Source organism: Medicago sativa, chromosome 1 (assembly GCF_051527215.1).
Source record: "Medicago sativa cultivar Bolivia chromosome 1, Bolivia_mono, whole genome shotgun sequence".
NCBI lineage: Eukaryota > Viridiplantae > Streptophyta > Magnoliopsida > Fabales > Fabaceae > Medicago > Medicago sativa.
In genome coordinates this window covers 5,868,651-5,886,054 of record NC_140749.1, presented here as the reverse complement: position 1 = coordinate 5,886,054, position 17,404 = coordinate 5,868,651, and the positions used below count along the sequence as shown (strand labels likewise).

The 17,404-nt window shown below is 34.6% G+C and overlaps 2 protein-coding genes and 1 long non-coding RNA gene across 3 annotated transcripts; 1 reads left to right on the top strand and 2 right to left on the bottom strand.

The window, feature by feature from the left end:
• Positions 1-85: 85 nt before the first annotated feature.
• Positions 86-3,549, bottom strand: LOC146952046 (uncharacterized). Its single transcript, XR_015033388.1, has 2 exons — positions 3,354-3,549; positions 86-1,057 (listed from the first exon to the last, which is right to left on the bottom strand). It is a non-coding gene; the product is annotated as an uncharacterized LOC146952046 (long non-coding RNA).
• A 2,633-nt stretch (positions 3,550-6,182) lies between these two features.
• LOC146952045 (triacylglycerol lipase OBL1-like) lies at positions 6,183-9,734 on the top strand. The gene is made up of 5 exons (XM_085757839.1): positions 6,183-6,619; positions 6,761-6,954; positions 7,090-7,123; positions 8,561-9,171; positions 9,280-9,734. Exons 1-5 carry the CDS (start codon positions 6,313-6,315, stop codon positions 9,547-9,549), a joined length of 1,416 nt encoding a protein of 471 aa, XP_085613965.1. The 5' UTR covers positions 6,183-6,312; the 3' UTR covers positions 9,550-9,734.
• Positions 9,735-9,856: 122 nt separating this feature from the next.
• LOC146952044 (Remorin family protein) lies at positions 9,857-17,404 on the bottom strand. Its single transcript, XM_085757833.1, has 8 exons — positions 17,072-17,404; positions 16,780-16,951; positions 16,573-16,665; positions 15,752-16,465; positions 14,894-15,257; positions 14,320-14,401; positions 10,619-10,862; positions 9,857-10,210 (listed from the first exon to the last, which is right to left on the bottom strand). Exons 1-7 carry the CDS (start codon positions 17,306-17,308, stop codon positions 10,656-10,658), a joined length of 1,869 nt encoding a protein of 622 aa, XP_085613959.1. The 5' UTR covers positions 17,309-17,404; the 3' UTR covers positions 9,857-10,210; positions 10,619-10,655.

Sequence of the window (17,404 nt, the reverse complement as noted above, 5' to 3'; positions counted from 1 at the left end):
AAGTGTCTAACATTTGTAATTTGAAGGACCAAAATGAAACAAAAAAACTCAACGACCAAATTGAAATCTAAAAATAACTTAAAGGGATAAAAATCATAAGTTAGCATACTTTTTATTAATTTAGGTGAGATGATCAAATAGAATGATTACTGTGGGACGAAAGGAGTACATTCTTTCCACTTTCCTGTTTTTTTTTCCTTTCCTTTTCTAAACCAAAGAAAGCATTAGAGTATTGTTTATTCTTTTAAATAAAAGGATCATAAGCCCCAAGAAAGAATTAAAAAACATCTAGGAAAATTAGTAGCAGCAGCCAACAAAGACATTGGAAATAAAATAAAGATAAAACTTGAAAATTTTGACACTAATTAATCTCCAACATCAAGCCATATTTTGCCAAACTATCTGCATTCTGATTAGCTTCTCTGTGTACAATGAGTCCAGAAATGTCATCAACGTGGTTATAAACTTGATGAATAGCTTCAACATGTGTTTCACAAGAACGTGTGTAAGCAACCACCTTTGAGAAGCATGATCCCATTCAAAGAACCTGCAAAGCCCTGAATTTAACAAAAAGTTACCTCTATCTTCTCTAAGAACTCTTCCACATACATGAAGCCAAGGTGCGGTCCGTGTCAGAGTCTGTGCTTCTTGATTATGAAGTGGCTAGATGCAAGAGATTAAGGTTAGAAACGCCGTTTGCTGCCATCAAGGTTACCTTGTGAAACAACTGCATGTTGGACAACAATTTATTTTAAATACATGCATATTTTTTCTACACAGGATGTAATCCATTTTGATCAATAGACATGGACTTTGTTTTGAACAAATCCACATGTAGAATATGCTAAGAAGTATAATTCACCAGAGGAAGCAACTAAGAGCACCAAACATCATTCCAAACCAAGCAAATACACAAAGGAAGGTTGGATACAAAATCTTCAACTAGCCCTCATCATATAGACTAAATTCACACCTCATATTCCTTGATCTGTACTGCTGCACTCCACGTCCCAAGAAATAAGGTGTAGAGTTCTTCTGGTCTCCTCAAATAAAGCCTCTACACAATTTATCAATATCTTCACATAAAAGATTTTTAAAAACACAATTTGAATTACATAAGACCAGTGCCATTCAACATATTTTGAGGCCAAAAGAAGACTATATTTGAGGCTTTTTTTATATTAGAGTATATTAAAAATTCAATATCACTTTAAAACAAAACAAAAAAAAAAAATATGTCATATAATTGCATTATTTTAAGAGCAAAGCAATTATAACATTTTTAGTTGTATAGAAATAAAAAGGGAATTCTGCTCTTCTCCCAGCACATTTTGCTCGCGCCCAGCTAAAATACCTAAAATATCCATGCGTTAGTTAACTAACGCAAGTGTTGAAAATTGCGCAACTTAAGTGATTCAGCATGAGTTAAGTCATGCAGCGTGAGTTAAGTCACGCATCGTGACTTAACTCACTTTATTCTAATTTATTTACTTCATTCAAATTAATTTATTTACTTTATTCTAATTTATTTACTTTATTCAAATTAATTTATTTACTTTATTCTAATTTATTTATTTTCTAATTTATTTGTTCACTTTATTCTAATTTATTTACTTTATTCAAATTAATTTATTTACTTTATTATAATTTATTTATTTACATTATTCTAATTTAATTATTCACATAAAATAAATATTTATTCGAATTTATTCATTAAATAAATGCAAATATAAATAAAAATAAATTAACAAAATTAATATTTATTCAAATTTATTCATTAAATACAAAATCAGAAAATAAAAGCAAAAATAAATAAAAAGAAATGAACAAAATTAATACATATAACGTCTCATTTTATTAATAGAATTCATACAATAAAGGATACATTTGATTCGAATTCACTAAATCTACTTATTTTCTTTTTACCCTCTTGGGGTAAAAAGTGATGAGCCTTGGGGTAAATAGTGAGCAGCCTTCTTGGGGAAAAGACATCATCAAACCTTGGGCTAAATCTAAATCTGGTTCTTTTTATACCGCAAGAAGATTCTTTTTACCCACGGTAAAAAGTTTTTGGGGTAAAAAGAAGGAAATTTAATTTTATCCCAAGAGTTGATCACTTCCCCAAGTCGGTTACTCACTATTTACCTTAAGACTGACCACTTTATACCTCAAAGGGGCAAAAAGAAACTAGAAACTATTAAAGAAAAAAAGAAAAAGAGAAATAGGGGGAGAGAGTGAGGAGGAGAGAATGTGAGATGGTGTGAGGAAATGAGGAAGTTTAGAGGTGTGTTTATATGGGGAGATTGTAACATAGGTTATATTTACCATAAATATAGTCAAAAAACGTGAAAAACTTAAAAAAAAAAAAAAACGTGCAAAACCAATTAAAATGTATTGACCAAAGTCCGAAAAATGTGTGTTCTTTAGCTCTGACCAACCGGCCAACTTGCGTGAGTTAACTCGTGCACAGGCCAAAGGAGCGTGACTTAAGTCACGCAAAGCTATAAGGTGCGTGACTTAACTCACGCAGGGGTATAATTGACAAATCAGTTGGGCGCGAGCAAAATGTGCTGGGAGAAGAGCAGAATTCATAAAATGGCGTTGTGTAACTGTTAAAAAAGACCTTGTGTTGGTTGTGTATTAAGCCTAAACCCTTTATATTTTGTCCAAAATGAAGAAGAAATTTGCTAAATAGTCCCCTTAAAATGCACATGTCTCTCAAATGAACAATTTTGGTGTGGATACAAAGATTTAGACATATAATTTGGTCACACACACATAAAAAGAAAAAAGTGGAAAAGGTAATAATTAAATATTCACTGGTTTTTAAATGATTATAGCATGGTGTGTGATCAAATAGAGTGTCCAAATCCTCATGTCCATCCAAAAATTATTCCCCTCAAATATCCTAAAATGCTCCTTTCGGTTCGTAACTCCCAAATCTTTCAGGTAACATCTCTTGATCGCTCTAATTTGGGGGTTACCACCGGATTCTCCATTTTTTCATTTTGGCAGGGATCAGGATTTATGAACTGATTCTTTCGGGGGTTAAAACTCAATTCATTCATGCATCAGACTGAAACATAATATACAAGACCACCAATCATAATTCAACTTCCACTCATAATTCCACAACAAAAATCAACAATCATGATTCAAAAACAATAACCAACATTCATAATTCAACTCAACAACAATAGCAACCATTCATAATTCATTAACAATTACAAAAACTCATAATCCAACAACAATTACGAACGCTCATGATTCAACAACAATAATTTAATAGTTAGCCATGGATTATAAATACATAGTTATAGCATATTATCAAAGAAATAATGTAGATTGTGTACCTTGCATTGAATGATCATTTAGAGTAATTGAGTAACGTTGCGATGGTTGAGAGCTTTTCTCTCCCTTCTTGATGCTTTTGCTTTTACATGAGAGTGTGTTCTAACCTAATGAAATAACAAAAATATATAAGCATTAGTAGAGAAAGTGATCTCTCAACGGACTTACAAAAGAGAACAATTCAACCGATTACTCGTTGTTCCCAATTATAGCTCAATACAATATTATTCATTTATACATAAAACAAATACTTTAACATTTCAATAATTGATATTATATTTATATAATTAATTAAGGTTAAGATAATAATTATATGAATTTAATCATTATGAAATATTAAGTAAGATATCAATTATATATATATATATATATATATATATATATATATATATTAAAAAGATTATTTTCAGCTCATTGATTGATGAATTAAGGTTAACGAATCAAGTTTAACGAATTAATTATAAAATCATATCACTAATCTAGTTTGAAGTTGGTACCATTCATTGTTCAATTTTTTTTGTTTTGTTTAATTCTACATATGGTACACACCACACCACTAAAGTTGACCACTATAGACAATAATTTTTAAACCTTAGATCAAGTATGGCTCACACATCTTATCACGTAACTACTGCAATGGATTTCACTGCAATGAGGAGGCTTTACCTTAGAAGCAAGAAATGGAGGGAAACGGTCCATTTCAAGGAGTCTCCATCAATAATTGGTTCTTCGATCTTTCCCCGAATTTTACATGACAAATGACACATGATACAACGCGACTTCAACGATGTTGAATTTTTTTTTGTTGATAAATTCTACGATGTTGTATTTTATTCATTTAAATGTTTGTTACTATTGTTAGCATTAATTAAAAAAATAGGTTGAGTAGCAGATGGGATGATTATCATATAATGGCATTTTAATAATATATAGTTAGACACGATTTTGCAAGTAATAGTGTGATTACACGGAATTAGAAGTTTGAACTTTGAATCTCGATTTATTAGTATTGATATTTTAGTTTTAGAAAAGGTCTTGCTATATAAAACTTGATTTAGTTTCAAACGAGAAAGTAATTGATACGTTTTATATATAAAAAAAAAAGATTTTTTTAAGTTTTAATGTGTTTAATACATGGTTATTAAGATAAAATTCTCTTCTATAAAAGAATAAAATTTTCTCATTTGAATCCTTTACAAATGCCTTTAGCAATTTTCTTTAAAAAATTACAAGAAAAACATCTTAATTTTTGTTTTTTTCGAAGGGAACATCTTGAACATTTAATAAAATAGAAAATATTTTTCAATTTTCTTATTAAAAATAGTCTTGTTTTGCCAATCAACTTATGTAAAATATCAAATAGCTTTGTCCACGACTAGTCTTTGTTGGGTTACACGATCAAGTTGGTTCAATACTTTTTAATAGTACATTAGATCTAAAACAAATTTTAATGTATGAAACCTTTTTAATCAGTATATGCGACCTTTTATTTTTATAAAATATGATGAAAAACAAATTTTGTTGGAAGGTCTAAAACAAATTTAGTGAATGAAATACAATTTTAAAGAGTAAGTCGTGTGGTTCGCGTGAGTTTAATTTAGTTGATAGAAATATTGTATAATATATGTAAAGACTGAACTCGAACCTCGGACATCTCACTTATCAAACTTAAAAAATGTGAATTTTTAATCACTAAACTACTTGACCAAAAGAAGAAGAAAAAAAAAAGTGAGTCGGATGAGTACTTCATGAAATTGTGTGGTTCACTCAATTTGATTTTCAATACTAATGAGTCGAAAAAGATTTTTATAATAACTTCTTAAATTGATTTTTTATCACATCAATTATTCTCAACTAGTAGTGAATTTTCTCTAAAAGGCATCTCAATATAAAACTTAATTTTGCATGCGCCCTTTAAAGAGGTATGGATGGTAATGGCTGCTTTGTGTTCCTTAGAGGCAAGGATGCTCTTATCAGTCTCAAATCAGTTTGGTTAGCTCCATAACCTTCATATGGTGGAAGGTTTCTAAAATTTGGGCCTTCAAATTGTGGACAAAAAAAATACTTAAAAAAATTTCATTTAATTATAAATATTTAATATGACAAATGCTTGGCTAACTTAATTAGTGAAGAAGATGGTCTCAAATTTTCTCTGTCTGACCCAGGTCAAAATTTGGACTCACATGTTGAGTCAGGCCATGGGTTTGTGTGCTAGGATGAACCAATGAACCATAATGGATTTGTGTTTTAGGATAGGGTAGCCCTTATTTTTGTTATAAAAAAAAAACAGTGCCCCTATTTCATATTTTGATTTTCTTATATTGGCATTTTCATGTATTTTTTTACGACTTTTAATTTCTTTTTTTTTTCTTCTCTAAATCAAATTTCTGATTTGTATTGTTTTTACTCTTTCTTTCATTTGTATTCTTTTTCTATGGGCTATGGGGTATCTTTTTTACGCTTGGGTTGGTAGACAATCCTAGTCAATAAACCTATATTGACCAATAAAGATTAAAGACCTGCAGAAAAATGGCAACTAGAATACTACCTCTTACTTTTTCTTGGTTAATTATTTAATCTCCAATTTCCACCAAAAAAAGTATATTTAATCTCCAACTTGCGATAAATATACGAAAACCAGCGAAGGAAAATGAACTTATAAGAGCAAAACTCCAAAATACAAGTCCTAAGTCATTAATTAATACTATAATTAATATAACTTTCCCATTTGCAGTATATAAATATACAAATGTATAATAAACATTATGAAAATAATTATTTAAATCTGAATTCCATTTCCTATATATATACGTGCATTGCAATGTAGACATAAGGTTTTCTGTAACACGTTTACGCTATATATAATATAATCCATTCATATATCTCTATCAATATATTTCTACATCATTCATTCACATTTCTTGCTTACAATTTTCTTTTGCTAAGGCATTTCTTAAAGCTATGGGTTCCGAACAACAAATACATGGAGATTATCTATTTCTGAGGCCACAAAAAGCAAGTGTTGTGGAACTAGGAAGCCTCTTGTTTTCATCAAACTTAGCAAATAGAAGCTTCATTGATTGCCCACAAGGACTTGAGGCAAGAAAATTTCGACAAAGATGGCTTCTCTTTACTTCAGTTGTTGCACAAATTGTTCTTGTTGCCATAGATCCCTTCTTGAAAATTATTGGAGACATGTTGGAGTCTTGGCTTAATTGTTTATCAAGTAATGGAGGGCTCATTGGACTCTTCTTCAACTTTCTTAAAGGTTTATTCATTTTATCATTATCAATATTATTTATTTTCTCATCATGATCACTTTCATTAATAATTTCTCTTTGTTTTTGCACGCATGCATGAGTGAATTGAGCAAATAAAGTTTACATGAATTTAAATTTTGGTGGTGCAGGAGAGGTGATAACACCGGAAAAGTCGTCGGCGGAGTTCTTATCGGTGGTTGGCCACCTTGACACAAGAGTTGATTTAGACAAAAATATTCATCATAAGGATGTAAAGTACAAAGGGTTACTATCTATCATGGCTTCTAAATTTTCGTACGAGAATGAACAAGTCATTAGCAATGCAGTTAGAAATAATTGGGGTGTAAGTTCTAGTTATAGTTTCATATATATGCAGATTTTTCTATATTGAACATGCTAAGAACCATAGTTTTATTTAGAGTAAATACTTTTTTGTGATTATTTACCAATCAACTTGGTTTTATCTTATTGTTTGCAGATGGAATTTTTGGGGCTATACAGCTTTTGGAACGGTAAGTAATGTTAAGAAGCCATCCTTCATAATTTGTAAGATATACGAACGTAGAAATTTGGTGAATCATCATTATGCAATACTTTTTTCCTATGATAAGTTTAATTTTTTTGAGGCAATTTTTTTTTCCTAAGTTGACTTTTGAGAACATTTGAATTCATGAGCACAACGTAAGCACATGTATTTGGGGATGCTGATTAATTATATATTGCATTTTGAAGGAAAAATTTGATTATATAGGACAATACATGATTAATGATAATGTACTCAAATACAGTAACAATAGAAAATAATGCAATGCTACTAGGAGAAATTGTTTATAACAGCATTGTTTCGTGGAATCTGCCCTAACAATTGGTTTCCCACCTAACATTTACATTGATGGAAATGCTTCATAATTAATTTTCTGCACACTCTTAAACTAAGTCAAATCATCATCATATTTACAAAGACACCTCATAATTTTAGAATTTTTCCATATAATTTGCCATCATCATATTCACATTCTAAAGTTCATGTCTAATTTAAACCAAAATTGATGTTGAGAATGACGAATTGATATTGATATGTTTGATTTTCTTTTTAAAATAGAATTTATTTTTCCTTTCAAGTTGATGGTAGTTAAAAGTTAGATTTTTTTATTAAAATGATAAAAAAAAAAAATCATTTATAATTTTTTTATGTCGAAGGAAAAAAAATATGGCATTTTTTTAGTGGAATCAATATATAACACTTATTGTGGTGAAGAGTATTAATAAACATAAGATGATATTAGTTTTTTATTTTTTTTTTATCAATTAGATATGATAACTTTAAATATTATAATTCATAATTTGTTGAGTCAATAAGACAAGATATAACATTAAACTTAAGATACCCATAACATAAAACTATTAAATAAGTGTTTATAATATTATTGACAGGTAACCTAGTCCTACACATATTTGACTTTTTCATATGTATAATATCCATATCTCTATACATGTGACATACTTCTTCAAAAAATATATAACCGTGTGACATGTTTAGTTTATACAAATATATTTTTATTTTATTTTACCTCTCATTGACCTATTTTAATTTATCCTTAATTGGGTTATGCTAACAAGTGTCTTAAGAATGCACTTGTTAAGAAAATCAAAAGTAGTAAGTTTGCATTGAATTCAAAGATATTTTAATTTTTAAAACGTTAAATTCTATTTTTATCCTCTTTACCAATACCCTAAGGACATTCTTTAACATTTCTCTAATTTAAATGAAGGGAGTTCAAATCTCTCTTTAAAAAGATATTTCTAAAATAATCATCAGTAACACTTCAATTATTAATAATTTATCCCTTCCATGATTTTCAAATGATAAAATTGGGATATCTGGCTAGCAACTTGTGTGTGTCAATGAAATTTATAGACTATTTGACAATCAAAACGATGCCATGCAGATTACCAAAAAATGGAGTCTACAAAAGCTATGATAGTGAAAGATACCAAGTCTGAGCCAAACTTGATTGTGGTTGCATTTAGAGGCACAACTCCATTTGACGCTGTGCAATGGAAAACAGACGTTGATATCTCCTGGTATGACCTACCAAACGTGGGTAAGATGCATGGTGGGTTCATGAAAGCTTTGGGACTATTAGAGAACGGTGGATGGCCTAAAGAAATTGATGAAAGAAGCCAGCATCAATATGCTTACTACGCAATTAGAGAGCAACTGAGAGAAATGTTGAAGGAAAATAAGGATGCAAAATTCATATTAACAGGGCATAGTTTGGGTGGAGCATTGGCTATTCTGTTTGTCGCAATGCTAATATTTCATGATGAAGAACCGTTGTTAGATCAGTTAGAAGGTGTTTATACATTTGGGCAACCAAGAGTTGGAGACGAGAAGTTTGGAGAGTTCATGAAAAGCAAGTTGAGAGAGTATGATGTGAAGTACTTTAGATATGTTTACTCCAATGATATGGTTCCTAGGATCCCTTATGATGACAAATCCCTCTTCTTTAAGCACTTCAGTCCTTGTCTGTTTTTCAACAGCTTGTACCAAGGGCAGGTATGAAATCTACTTAATAGTGAATATGTTCTGTTTTGTGTTTTGCTTTACTTTACTTGTCTAGAAAGGATATATGATTGAGTGCTTTTTATATGTATTGAAATCCAGATTCTGGAGGAGGAGCCAAACAAGAACTATTTCTCTTTGTTCTGGGTGATACCAAAGATCTTAAACGCAGTTTGGGAGGTGATTAGAGGTTTCCTTCTACCATTTGTTATAGGTAAAGAGTATAAACAGAATTGGTTCATGGCATTGTTCAGGCTTGTTGGATTGATAATTCCAGGACTACCAGCTCATTTCACTGCAGATTATGTCAATGCTACCCGACTGGGATTCTTAGACAAACACCTAGAGCTTCTAATTTCCAAGGATGACTAATGTCTATGCTTTTGTGACCTTCAACCGAATCGACACATTTCTGTTCCATTTTTTTACATTATGATGTTAAAGTGTTCATTGATCAATTATTGTAAAAATAGGAAGATATAGACAGAATAAATGATTTCATGAATAAATTAATCAATGGCATATGACCATTTCCCAGTGCCAGTGATCCTTATATATATTCATGTGTGTATCTCATGCCAAAAGTTGTATCATTGAAGCAAAATCAGTATGTGATAGGGGACAAGAAATAAACAGAAATCAAACTAAAGAACAAAGAACAAATTTAAGCATGCGTAACTTTGAGATGGAAAGGCTAAATTGCAGAGATTGTGATTAATTCATCCTTCTACTATAGATGATATTCATGTTAATAGATTACATTTGAACAGAAACTATCAAGTAGGAAAAAGAGTACAAAAAGAGGCTTATTTCTAAAGTTTGGCCTAAGTACATACATATATTATTTATCTTTGAATACGAACTCCCAAGGATGAGGCTACAAGGCACTTAGATTCTACCGGCTAAAGTGCTTGTACTTCATGCATTGCAAAACTGCAAAGACACCAATTTAGTGTCAACATAGTAAGCTGCTCTCTCTACATCTTTCATTCATTAGCACGTTGCAGATTTAAATCCTTCTGATTTCTGAAACCTGGTCAAGCATGCAACAGCCTTAATCAAAAAGCATAAAGAAGAACAAGGATGTAAGTTATGCAAATTTAATGGCAAGTAGGTAAGGGAATAGTAATTTAGTAAACTTGAGGCTATCAAAACCCATGGATAAGATTCGGATGTAAGAGAAGGAATCTGAAGCAGGAAATGGGGTCAGTTTTAAAAGATGTCAAATTAATACTGTTTCTAGCATAACTTGCATAAGAAACCTTTACACTTACACATAACCTAAAACTATGGTACAATTGACAAAAATCACAACCCTTCAAATTCTAAATTATGTAGACAATTGATATTGAAGAATGTGTTATTTTGAAGATCTTCAAAACCACGAATATATTAGCATACAATTCATCTTACTAGGACAAGGATTACAGAAAAAAATTACCTAGCTTCACTTGAACAGAAAGGAATGCTGTAGAAGCTTAAAAGGCATGACAGGTGAAACAACCACTCAAAGAACCCATCTGGCCGGCTCTCCGAAATGACATAACCTTGTGAGAAGTTCTGGCAACTTGATGAGCCTGGTCGACTGAAACTGAACTCCTCATTTCCTGAGCCTTTTTCTGAGCGAATTTCAGTTTGTTCATAATCTTATCCATGGAAGATGCTCGCTTCTTTTCCAACTTCATCTGAAATAGCAAAATAATGAGATCGCACTCAATCTTCTCTAATTACTTTCCTTTATTTTTAAGGAGAAAGGGATTCTTAATGCATGCGGTTGTGAAATGAATTAACAAAAAATATGATTCATACATCATGTTAGATTAGTTTATGATGAAGTAAAAAAAAGTGGTCTTTAAGACATTTACAATCCTATTAGACAGCCCACAGTAATTGTTGTGAATTCGGACTCAAAATCACACCAATACAAACTATGATGTGTGGAGCAAAGGAAAGTAGTAACCAATATCAAAGTAAACACAAGCAATAACAACAATAACAGCACCTAGATCTAATCTAGGAATCAAAGTGAAAAGCACAAAACCACAAGCAAAAGATAAAGGGAGAAGAGAAACAAAACACACCAAGAAATGTTCACCCAGTTCGGTCCAACTTGACCTACTCTGGGGGAGAGATTGATCTCTCCAATCCACTATCAATGAGCTCTTACAAAGAGATACAAATGGGTTACAAGAAATTAGCTTCAACAAGCTCACAAAGAACAACCCTAATTTCTACCCATTTTCCCAATCTCACCAATGAACAAGACACTCAATGATTTTCACTCACCCAAGGTGTTTACAATGTTTCCCAACCCAAGAGAACCTCACTACAAAGACACTCAACCCTAAAGTTCCCTCCTTTGCAGTCCCAAGTTTCTCTCTCTTCAAGCTCTCCTTCAAAATCTGCAAAGAACACTTAAATAGTACTCTGCAACCGTCAAAATCGTGTCACGTTTTCCCAAATCGTGACACGTTTGGTGCGTACGACCCAAGGTACGACCAACCTTATCCTCAAAACTTGCCCAGCAAGCCGAAAATCGTGTCACGTTTTCCCAAAATCGTGTCACGATTGGACACCCTGCAAAACATGCTCACGGCACAGGAAAATCGTGACACGCTTGCTAAATCGTGTCACGATTGCAAGTTTCTCCAACTTCACAATTTGAAGGCATAAACAACATTCTCCACCTTGACTTCAAATTGATGATGATGCCACTTTTAACCATCAACCACCAATCCCCTTTTTCTTTACCTTGCATCCAACTACACCAAGTAGCTCCACAAGTCTACACCAAACCCTCTTCAACCACGGAACGTCTCCCGCTTCCTTGAAGATCACCTTGCATCCAATTACCCTTGGTCTTTTAGGCAATCACACAAGCCACATCATACATTCTTCAACCCCTGGAATGCCTTCCGTACTCATGAAGAATTCACATGCTCACAACTAGAGCATAACACCCAAGGCCTCCATGGCCGTACCATTCCCGGTGTCACCAACTCCACCTCAAGTTGAGCTTTCTCTACCTCAACTTCCGAATGCGTACACACACTATGCCTTCACCTTGAAACTCCACCTCAAAGGTTGATCACGAGTATTATTCACACCGCCTCTCCAGGCTGATGTTGAGTGTTTAACGTCTCTCCAGACGAACACCGCTCTACAAAGAATCAATACCAAGGTGAGAAACCTCACCTTCATCCTCCCAACAACTCACCACCAAAGCACCCGCATCCTCATACTCCTCGGACACAACTTGCGCGGAGTTCTCATTGTCCTCCGGACAATCCCTCTTGAAGTGACCAAACTTGTGACACTTAAAGCACTTATACTTATCCTTGTTACCGCTCTTTGAGCTTCCTCGGTTACCTCTACCTCCACCATTTCCTCTTGAAACACTAAGGCCTTCACTGTTTTCATCCGCTCTCAAGTCCTTGGACTTGGTCAACTCCTTGGTTCTCAAAGCCGCTTGAACTTCTTCCAAGGTGACAGTGCCTTCTTTGCCATAGAGCATGGTATCCTTGAAGGATTCAAATGATCTCGGTAGAGCACACAACAAGAGTATAGCTTTGTCTTCGTCTTCAAGTTGCACCTCAATGTTCTCCAAATCATCAAGGATTTTGTTGAACTCCGTCAATTGCTCCATCACGGTCTTTGACTCCACCATCTTGAATGAGTAGAGTTGTTGTTTAAGGAATTGCCTATGAGCCAAAGACTTGGTCATATACAATGACTCCAACTTTGACCACATCGACGCCGCGGTAGGTTCCTTCGCGACATCCCTTAAAACTTTGTCCCCGAGGCACAAGACAATGGCACTCCTAGCCTTGTCCACCATCTCGGTCTTCTCCGCTTGTGTCATGGTGACCGGCAACGCACCTTCACCCTTCAAAGCTTTCTCACACTTTTGTTGTATCAACACCGCTTGCATCTTCACCTTCCATAACCCAAAATCATTACTTCCGGTGAACTTCTCGATGTCCCACTTTGAACCCATGGTACTCACTTAACCAATTCACTCCTATTCCCCACGGTCGGCGCCAATTGTTGTGAATTCGGACTCAAAATCACACCAATACAAACTATGATGTGTGGAGCAAAGGAAAGTAGTAACCAATATCAAAGTAAACACAAGCAATAACAACAATAACAGCACCTAGATCTAATCTAGGAATCAAAGTGAAAAGCACAAAACCACAAGCAAAAGATAAAGGGAGAAGAGAAACAAAACACACCAAGAAATGTTCACCCAGTTCGGTCCAACTTGACCTACTCTGGGGGAGAGATTGATCTCTCCAATCCACTATCAATGAGCTCTTACAAAGAGATACAAATGGGTTACAAGAAATTAGCTTCAACAAGCTCACAAAGAACAACCCTAATTTCTACCCATTTTCCCAATCTCACCAATGAACAAGACACTCAATGATTTTCACTCACCCAAGGTGTTTACAATGTTTCCCAACCCAAGAGAACCTCACTACAAAGACACTCAACCCTAAAGTTCCCTCCTTTGCAGTCCCAAGTTTCTCTCTCTTCAAGCTCTCCTTCAAATTCTGCAAAGAACACTTAAATAGTACTCTGCAACCGTCAAAATCGTGTCACGTTTTCCCAAATCGTGACACGTTTGGTGCGTACGACCCAAGGTACGACCAACCTTATCCTCAAAACTTGCCCAGCAAGCCGAAAATCGTGTCACGTTTTCCCAAAATCGTGTCACGATTGGACACCCTGCAAAACATGCTCACGGCACAGGAAAATCGTGACACGCTTGCTAAATCGTGTCACGATTGCAAGTTTCTCCAACTTCACAATTTGAAGGCATAAACAACAGTAATGACATTAGTCCATAACTAGTCTTGTCGGTTTAAGATAATGGATGAGAGATCACTGATCAGAAAACTAACTTTTACTATCCCAATAGTAAAAGCAAGTCAATAGACAGAAATACATAGATGACCGAAATTGAACTTAGGGAAAGAGGGAAATAATTCAGCACCCTGAAATAAAAAAAACAAGGGAGAATCCCAAAATGAAACTTAAGATAATATATGTGTATGTAGGAGCAATAATTGCTTGGATGATCACTTGAGCTAGTAGGGTTTTGTACATAAAAATCCCTTCAAGTGGTTCTTTGTTTACCTCTAGTTTCTGTATTGCTGCTTCAGCTTTTGCCTTTTGCAAATTTTCCCATGCGGTGATTTTGGCTTCCTCCCTTTTAGCCCTGGGACAAACAAAATTTACTGGCAATTTAAAAACAATGTATGTGATGATATTCCTAAGTCAGTAATATGAGTTTTCTCAGCATGAATACAATTATCAGATCAAATACTTAAAGAATTTTCTATTTTCTAGTTTGAATTGAATAGGATGGTCAATCAGTACCATATTTGAAAGGTGGTAATAAAGAGAGATTACTGATGATTGCACACTTAGCATTTCAATTTAATCATTTCATTGCCAATAACATAGCAAATTTAGTGAATACATCGCTAGAAATTCCAAAAACTCCAACCATATAATTTCAAGGTAGCTCATGGCATTTGGTTAAGAGCAGAGCGAGAAGGGGGGAGTTGACTTCAACGGGAAAACTTCACTTCTTATTGGCAGATTCTTTATATGACATTGATTTCGGTTTAATGTTGTTCAAAATCATTTTCCTTTATTTAGCAGATGAAAAAATTAACAAAATTGATGCAAGCAAAAGTAGACGTACTTCGAAACAGTCTTTGAGCGTTCAGAAATTTCCCAAGATGAAGATCGAGTGCTGGTTTCTTTCTTTTTCCAGCTGTCAACATTTTCTGAACCTCTACCAGTGAATAGGGCCTTGTGTTTCTTGGACCACCTTGTCATGGTTACACGTTCATCCACCTGCACATCCCTGATATCCATTTTAGAGAAAGAGATACTCTGCAAATCTGTGACGGGCAGGGAAGGTGGAGTGGAAGCAGAGAAAGAAGTCCTCATATTGGGAGAGGAGCATGAGCTACCCTCTGGGCTCATCTGGGTTGCCATGTCCCTTCTTGAAACAGCAGGGGATACATTGGTGCCCGCATCCTTGAAAGCATCAAACTTCTCCTCTGTAAATTGGAGCCAACGTGAAAAAGAAAAGAAAAGTTATATCATGTACGCAGAAGTATGGTATAATAATCACATAATACTAACATGACATGGCATCTAAACTTAAATTATTACATCATTAAGCATAATAGTTTTCATAACGTGGATTTGCTACAGTCAAGAAATAACAATCCGCAAATCAGATTCAAAACATAAGCTCAGAATGTGAGCTGCCCAATTTTCATCCAAAGACTCTGATTTAATGAATGCAGTAACAGTGTCACTTTCTTGACCAGAGCATATTAAAATTCTAAACAATCAAGTATCATCATTTGAAATGTCTTACGAAACCAAGAGTTCAATCCACATCACAATAGTTAATACAGAATGAAAAAGTATGAAGTGTTCAGAACTCAAGCATAACTTAACATACAAATTACATCAAAATCACAACTCAAAACTAGATAAGGTAAAATTTCATCAATGAATATTATATTAAGATTAGCATAACAACCTCGGGAAGGAATCGACGATTGACCCTGCATCTGAGAGCATCCATGTACACTAACTGAGCGAGCCATGCAAGGATCCGTTCGTGTGGGAAGCCCTCCACCACCATTGCCACCAGAACTATTTGTAAACCCATCAGCTGAGGCATTAACAGCAGCAGAAAAAGGTGAAGCAGCTGTCATAAAATTTCCTCCATCAAAAAAGTGACCTGCAGGCGAATACAACGAATAATACGCAACACCAGGTGGACCAAGCGGACCACTCTTCGACTTAGGTCTCCTCAGTGGCTGTGGAACTGAAACCCTTCCAGTTCCATCACCCCCCGAAACAGGACTCAAAATCCACCTCTCCGCATCTTCCCATTTAGACGGCAACGTTCTCCCATTACTTAAACACAACGCAGTCACACCATTACCAACTTGCTTCCGGCCCCCACTTACAACTCGCTCAGAACTCCAACCTTTTTGCATTGCAACACCACCTTGACAATGACGATAATTCGGAGTTCCAGGACTCGGAAATGTACCAGTCCCCGTCACTGTACCCGTTCCCGATTTCCTAGTCTGAACCATACTCTTCTTCATAGCTCCAACTAATCGAGGGGAAGAACCAGTTCCAATTCCAGTTGCATTAGCATTGTTCAGATCTAACGAAGCAGGTCTTCGCCGATCTTGCTTATTAAATAAAGCTTCACATCTCGATCTCCGATCTTGACATTCTTAATCCAAATACAAAAAAACAAACTCAATCAAATAAAAAAATAAACTAAACTCAAAATCTAAATTCGTAATTGAAGACTTGAAGTGATAAAAATTAGTAAACTACCTTTGAGTGCTAGAGAGAAAGAGTTTCTTGCAGAATCAAACTCCGAAAGTTGATTTCCGTCTTCAGAATCAATGTCACTATCTTCCTTTTGAACTGTGATGTTGATAGTGCGATGCAAGATTTATATAAAAAATGAAAAACAAAATAAATAATTAAAAAGTGAGAAAAAGAAAGTGGAAAATGCATGTGAATGTGAATGTAACGAACCTTTTGTTTTTTCTGCTTTTCCAGAGAAAAGAGTTTCGCGAAGTTTCTTTTTCTGAACTGAATCTGAATCTGCATGTTGTTTTCTGTTATGATTTTGATTCGGATCCGGATCCGGATCTGGACCACTCCAGCTTTCACTCGGAGCAAAATCACCACCGTGACCTGCCAAATGCTGCAAGTTCATCTTCTTGTTAGAACTTCGAAGCACGAATTTGAACTTCATTACACGAATTTCGTTATTATTGTTACGAAAATGAGAGATTCAGTTTCAGTGCAATGCAATGTGAAGTACCAGTGAGATTTCGGAGTTTAAGGAGTCGCGGTCGTGAGCATCGGAAGCGAAGGAGCAGCGATCGACGCTGGCGGAAGCGGAGGAGAAGAGACTAAGGTTAGATTCGAGAGTGAAGATGACGGAGTCAGGACTTGTATCGCAGCCGCCGGTGACGGTGTTGCCGGTGGTGTTGCGTGTTCTTGAACCGGTGTTACGCCTCCACGAGCGTCGTTGTTCGTGAAACCCTAAATCACGCATTGTTAACAAACATCGATTCGCATTTGCATTTGGTTTTGCATTTACCAGATGAAGAAATAGAGAAGCATAGTCCAAGAGAGTGAAGAGAAAGTAAAT

Coding starts and splice junctions, on each gene's coding strand:
- LOC146952045 (XM_085757839.1), top strand. CDS start 6,313: ATGGGTTCCGAACAACAAATACATGGAGATTATCTATTTCTGAGGCCA. Junction 6,620..6,760: donor CTTCTTCAACTTTCTTAAAG/GTTTATTCATTT, acceptor TTGGTGGTGCAG/GAGAGGTGATAACACCGGAA. Junction 7,124..8,560: donor GCTATACAGCTTTTGGAACG/GTAAGTAATGTT, acceptor GATGCCATGCAG/ATTACCAAAAAATGGAGTCT.
- LOC146952044 (XM_085757833.1), bottom strand. CDS start 17,308: ATGCGTGATTTAGGGTTTCACGAACAACGACGCTCGTGGAGGCGTAAC. Junction 14,402..14,893: donor CGCTCAAAGACTGTTTCGAA/GTACGTCTACTT, acceptor TGTTTGTCCCAG/GGCTAAAAGGGAGGAAGCCA. Junction 10,863..14,319: donor CAGCAATACAGAAACTAGAG/GTAAACAAAGAA, acceptor TTGCTATTTCAG/ATGAAGTTGGAAAAGAAGCG.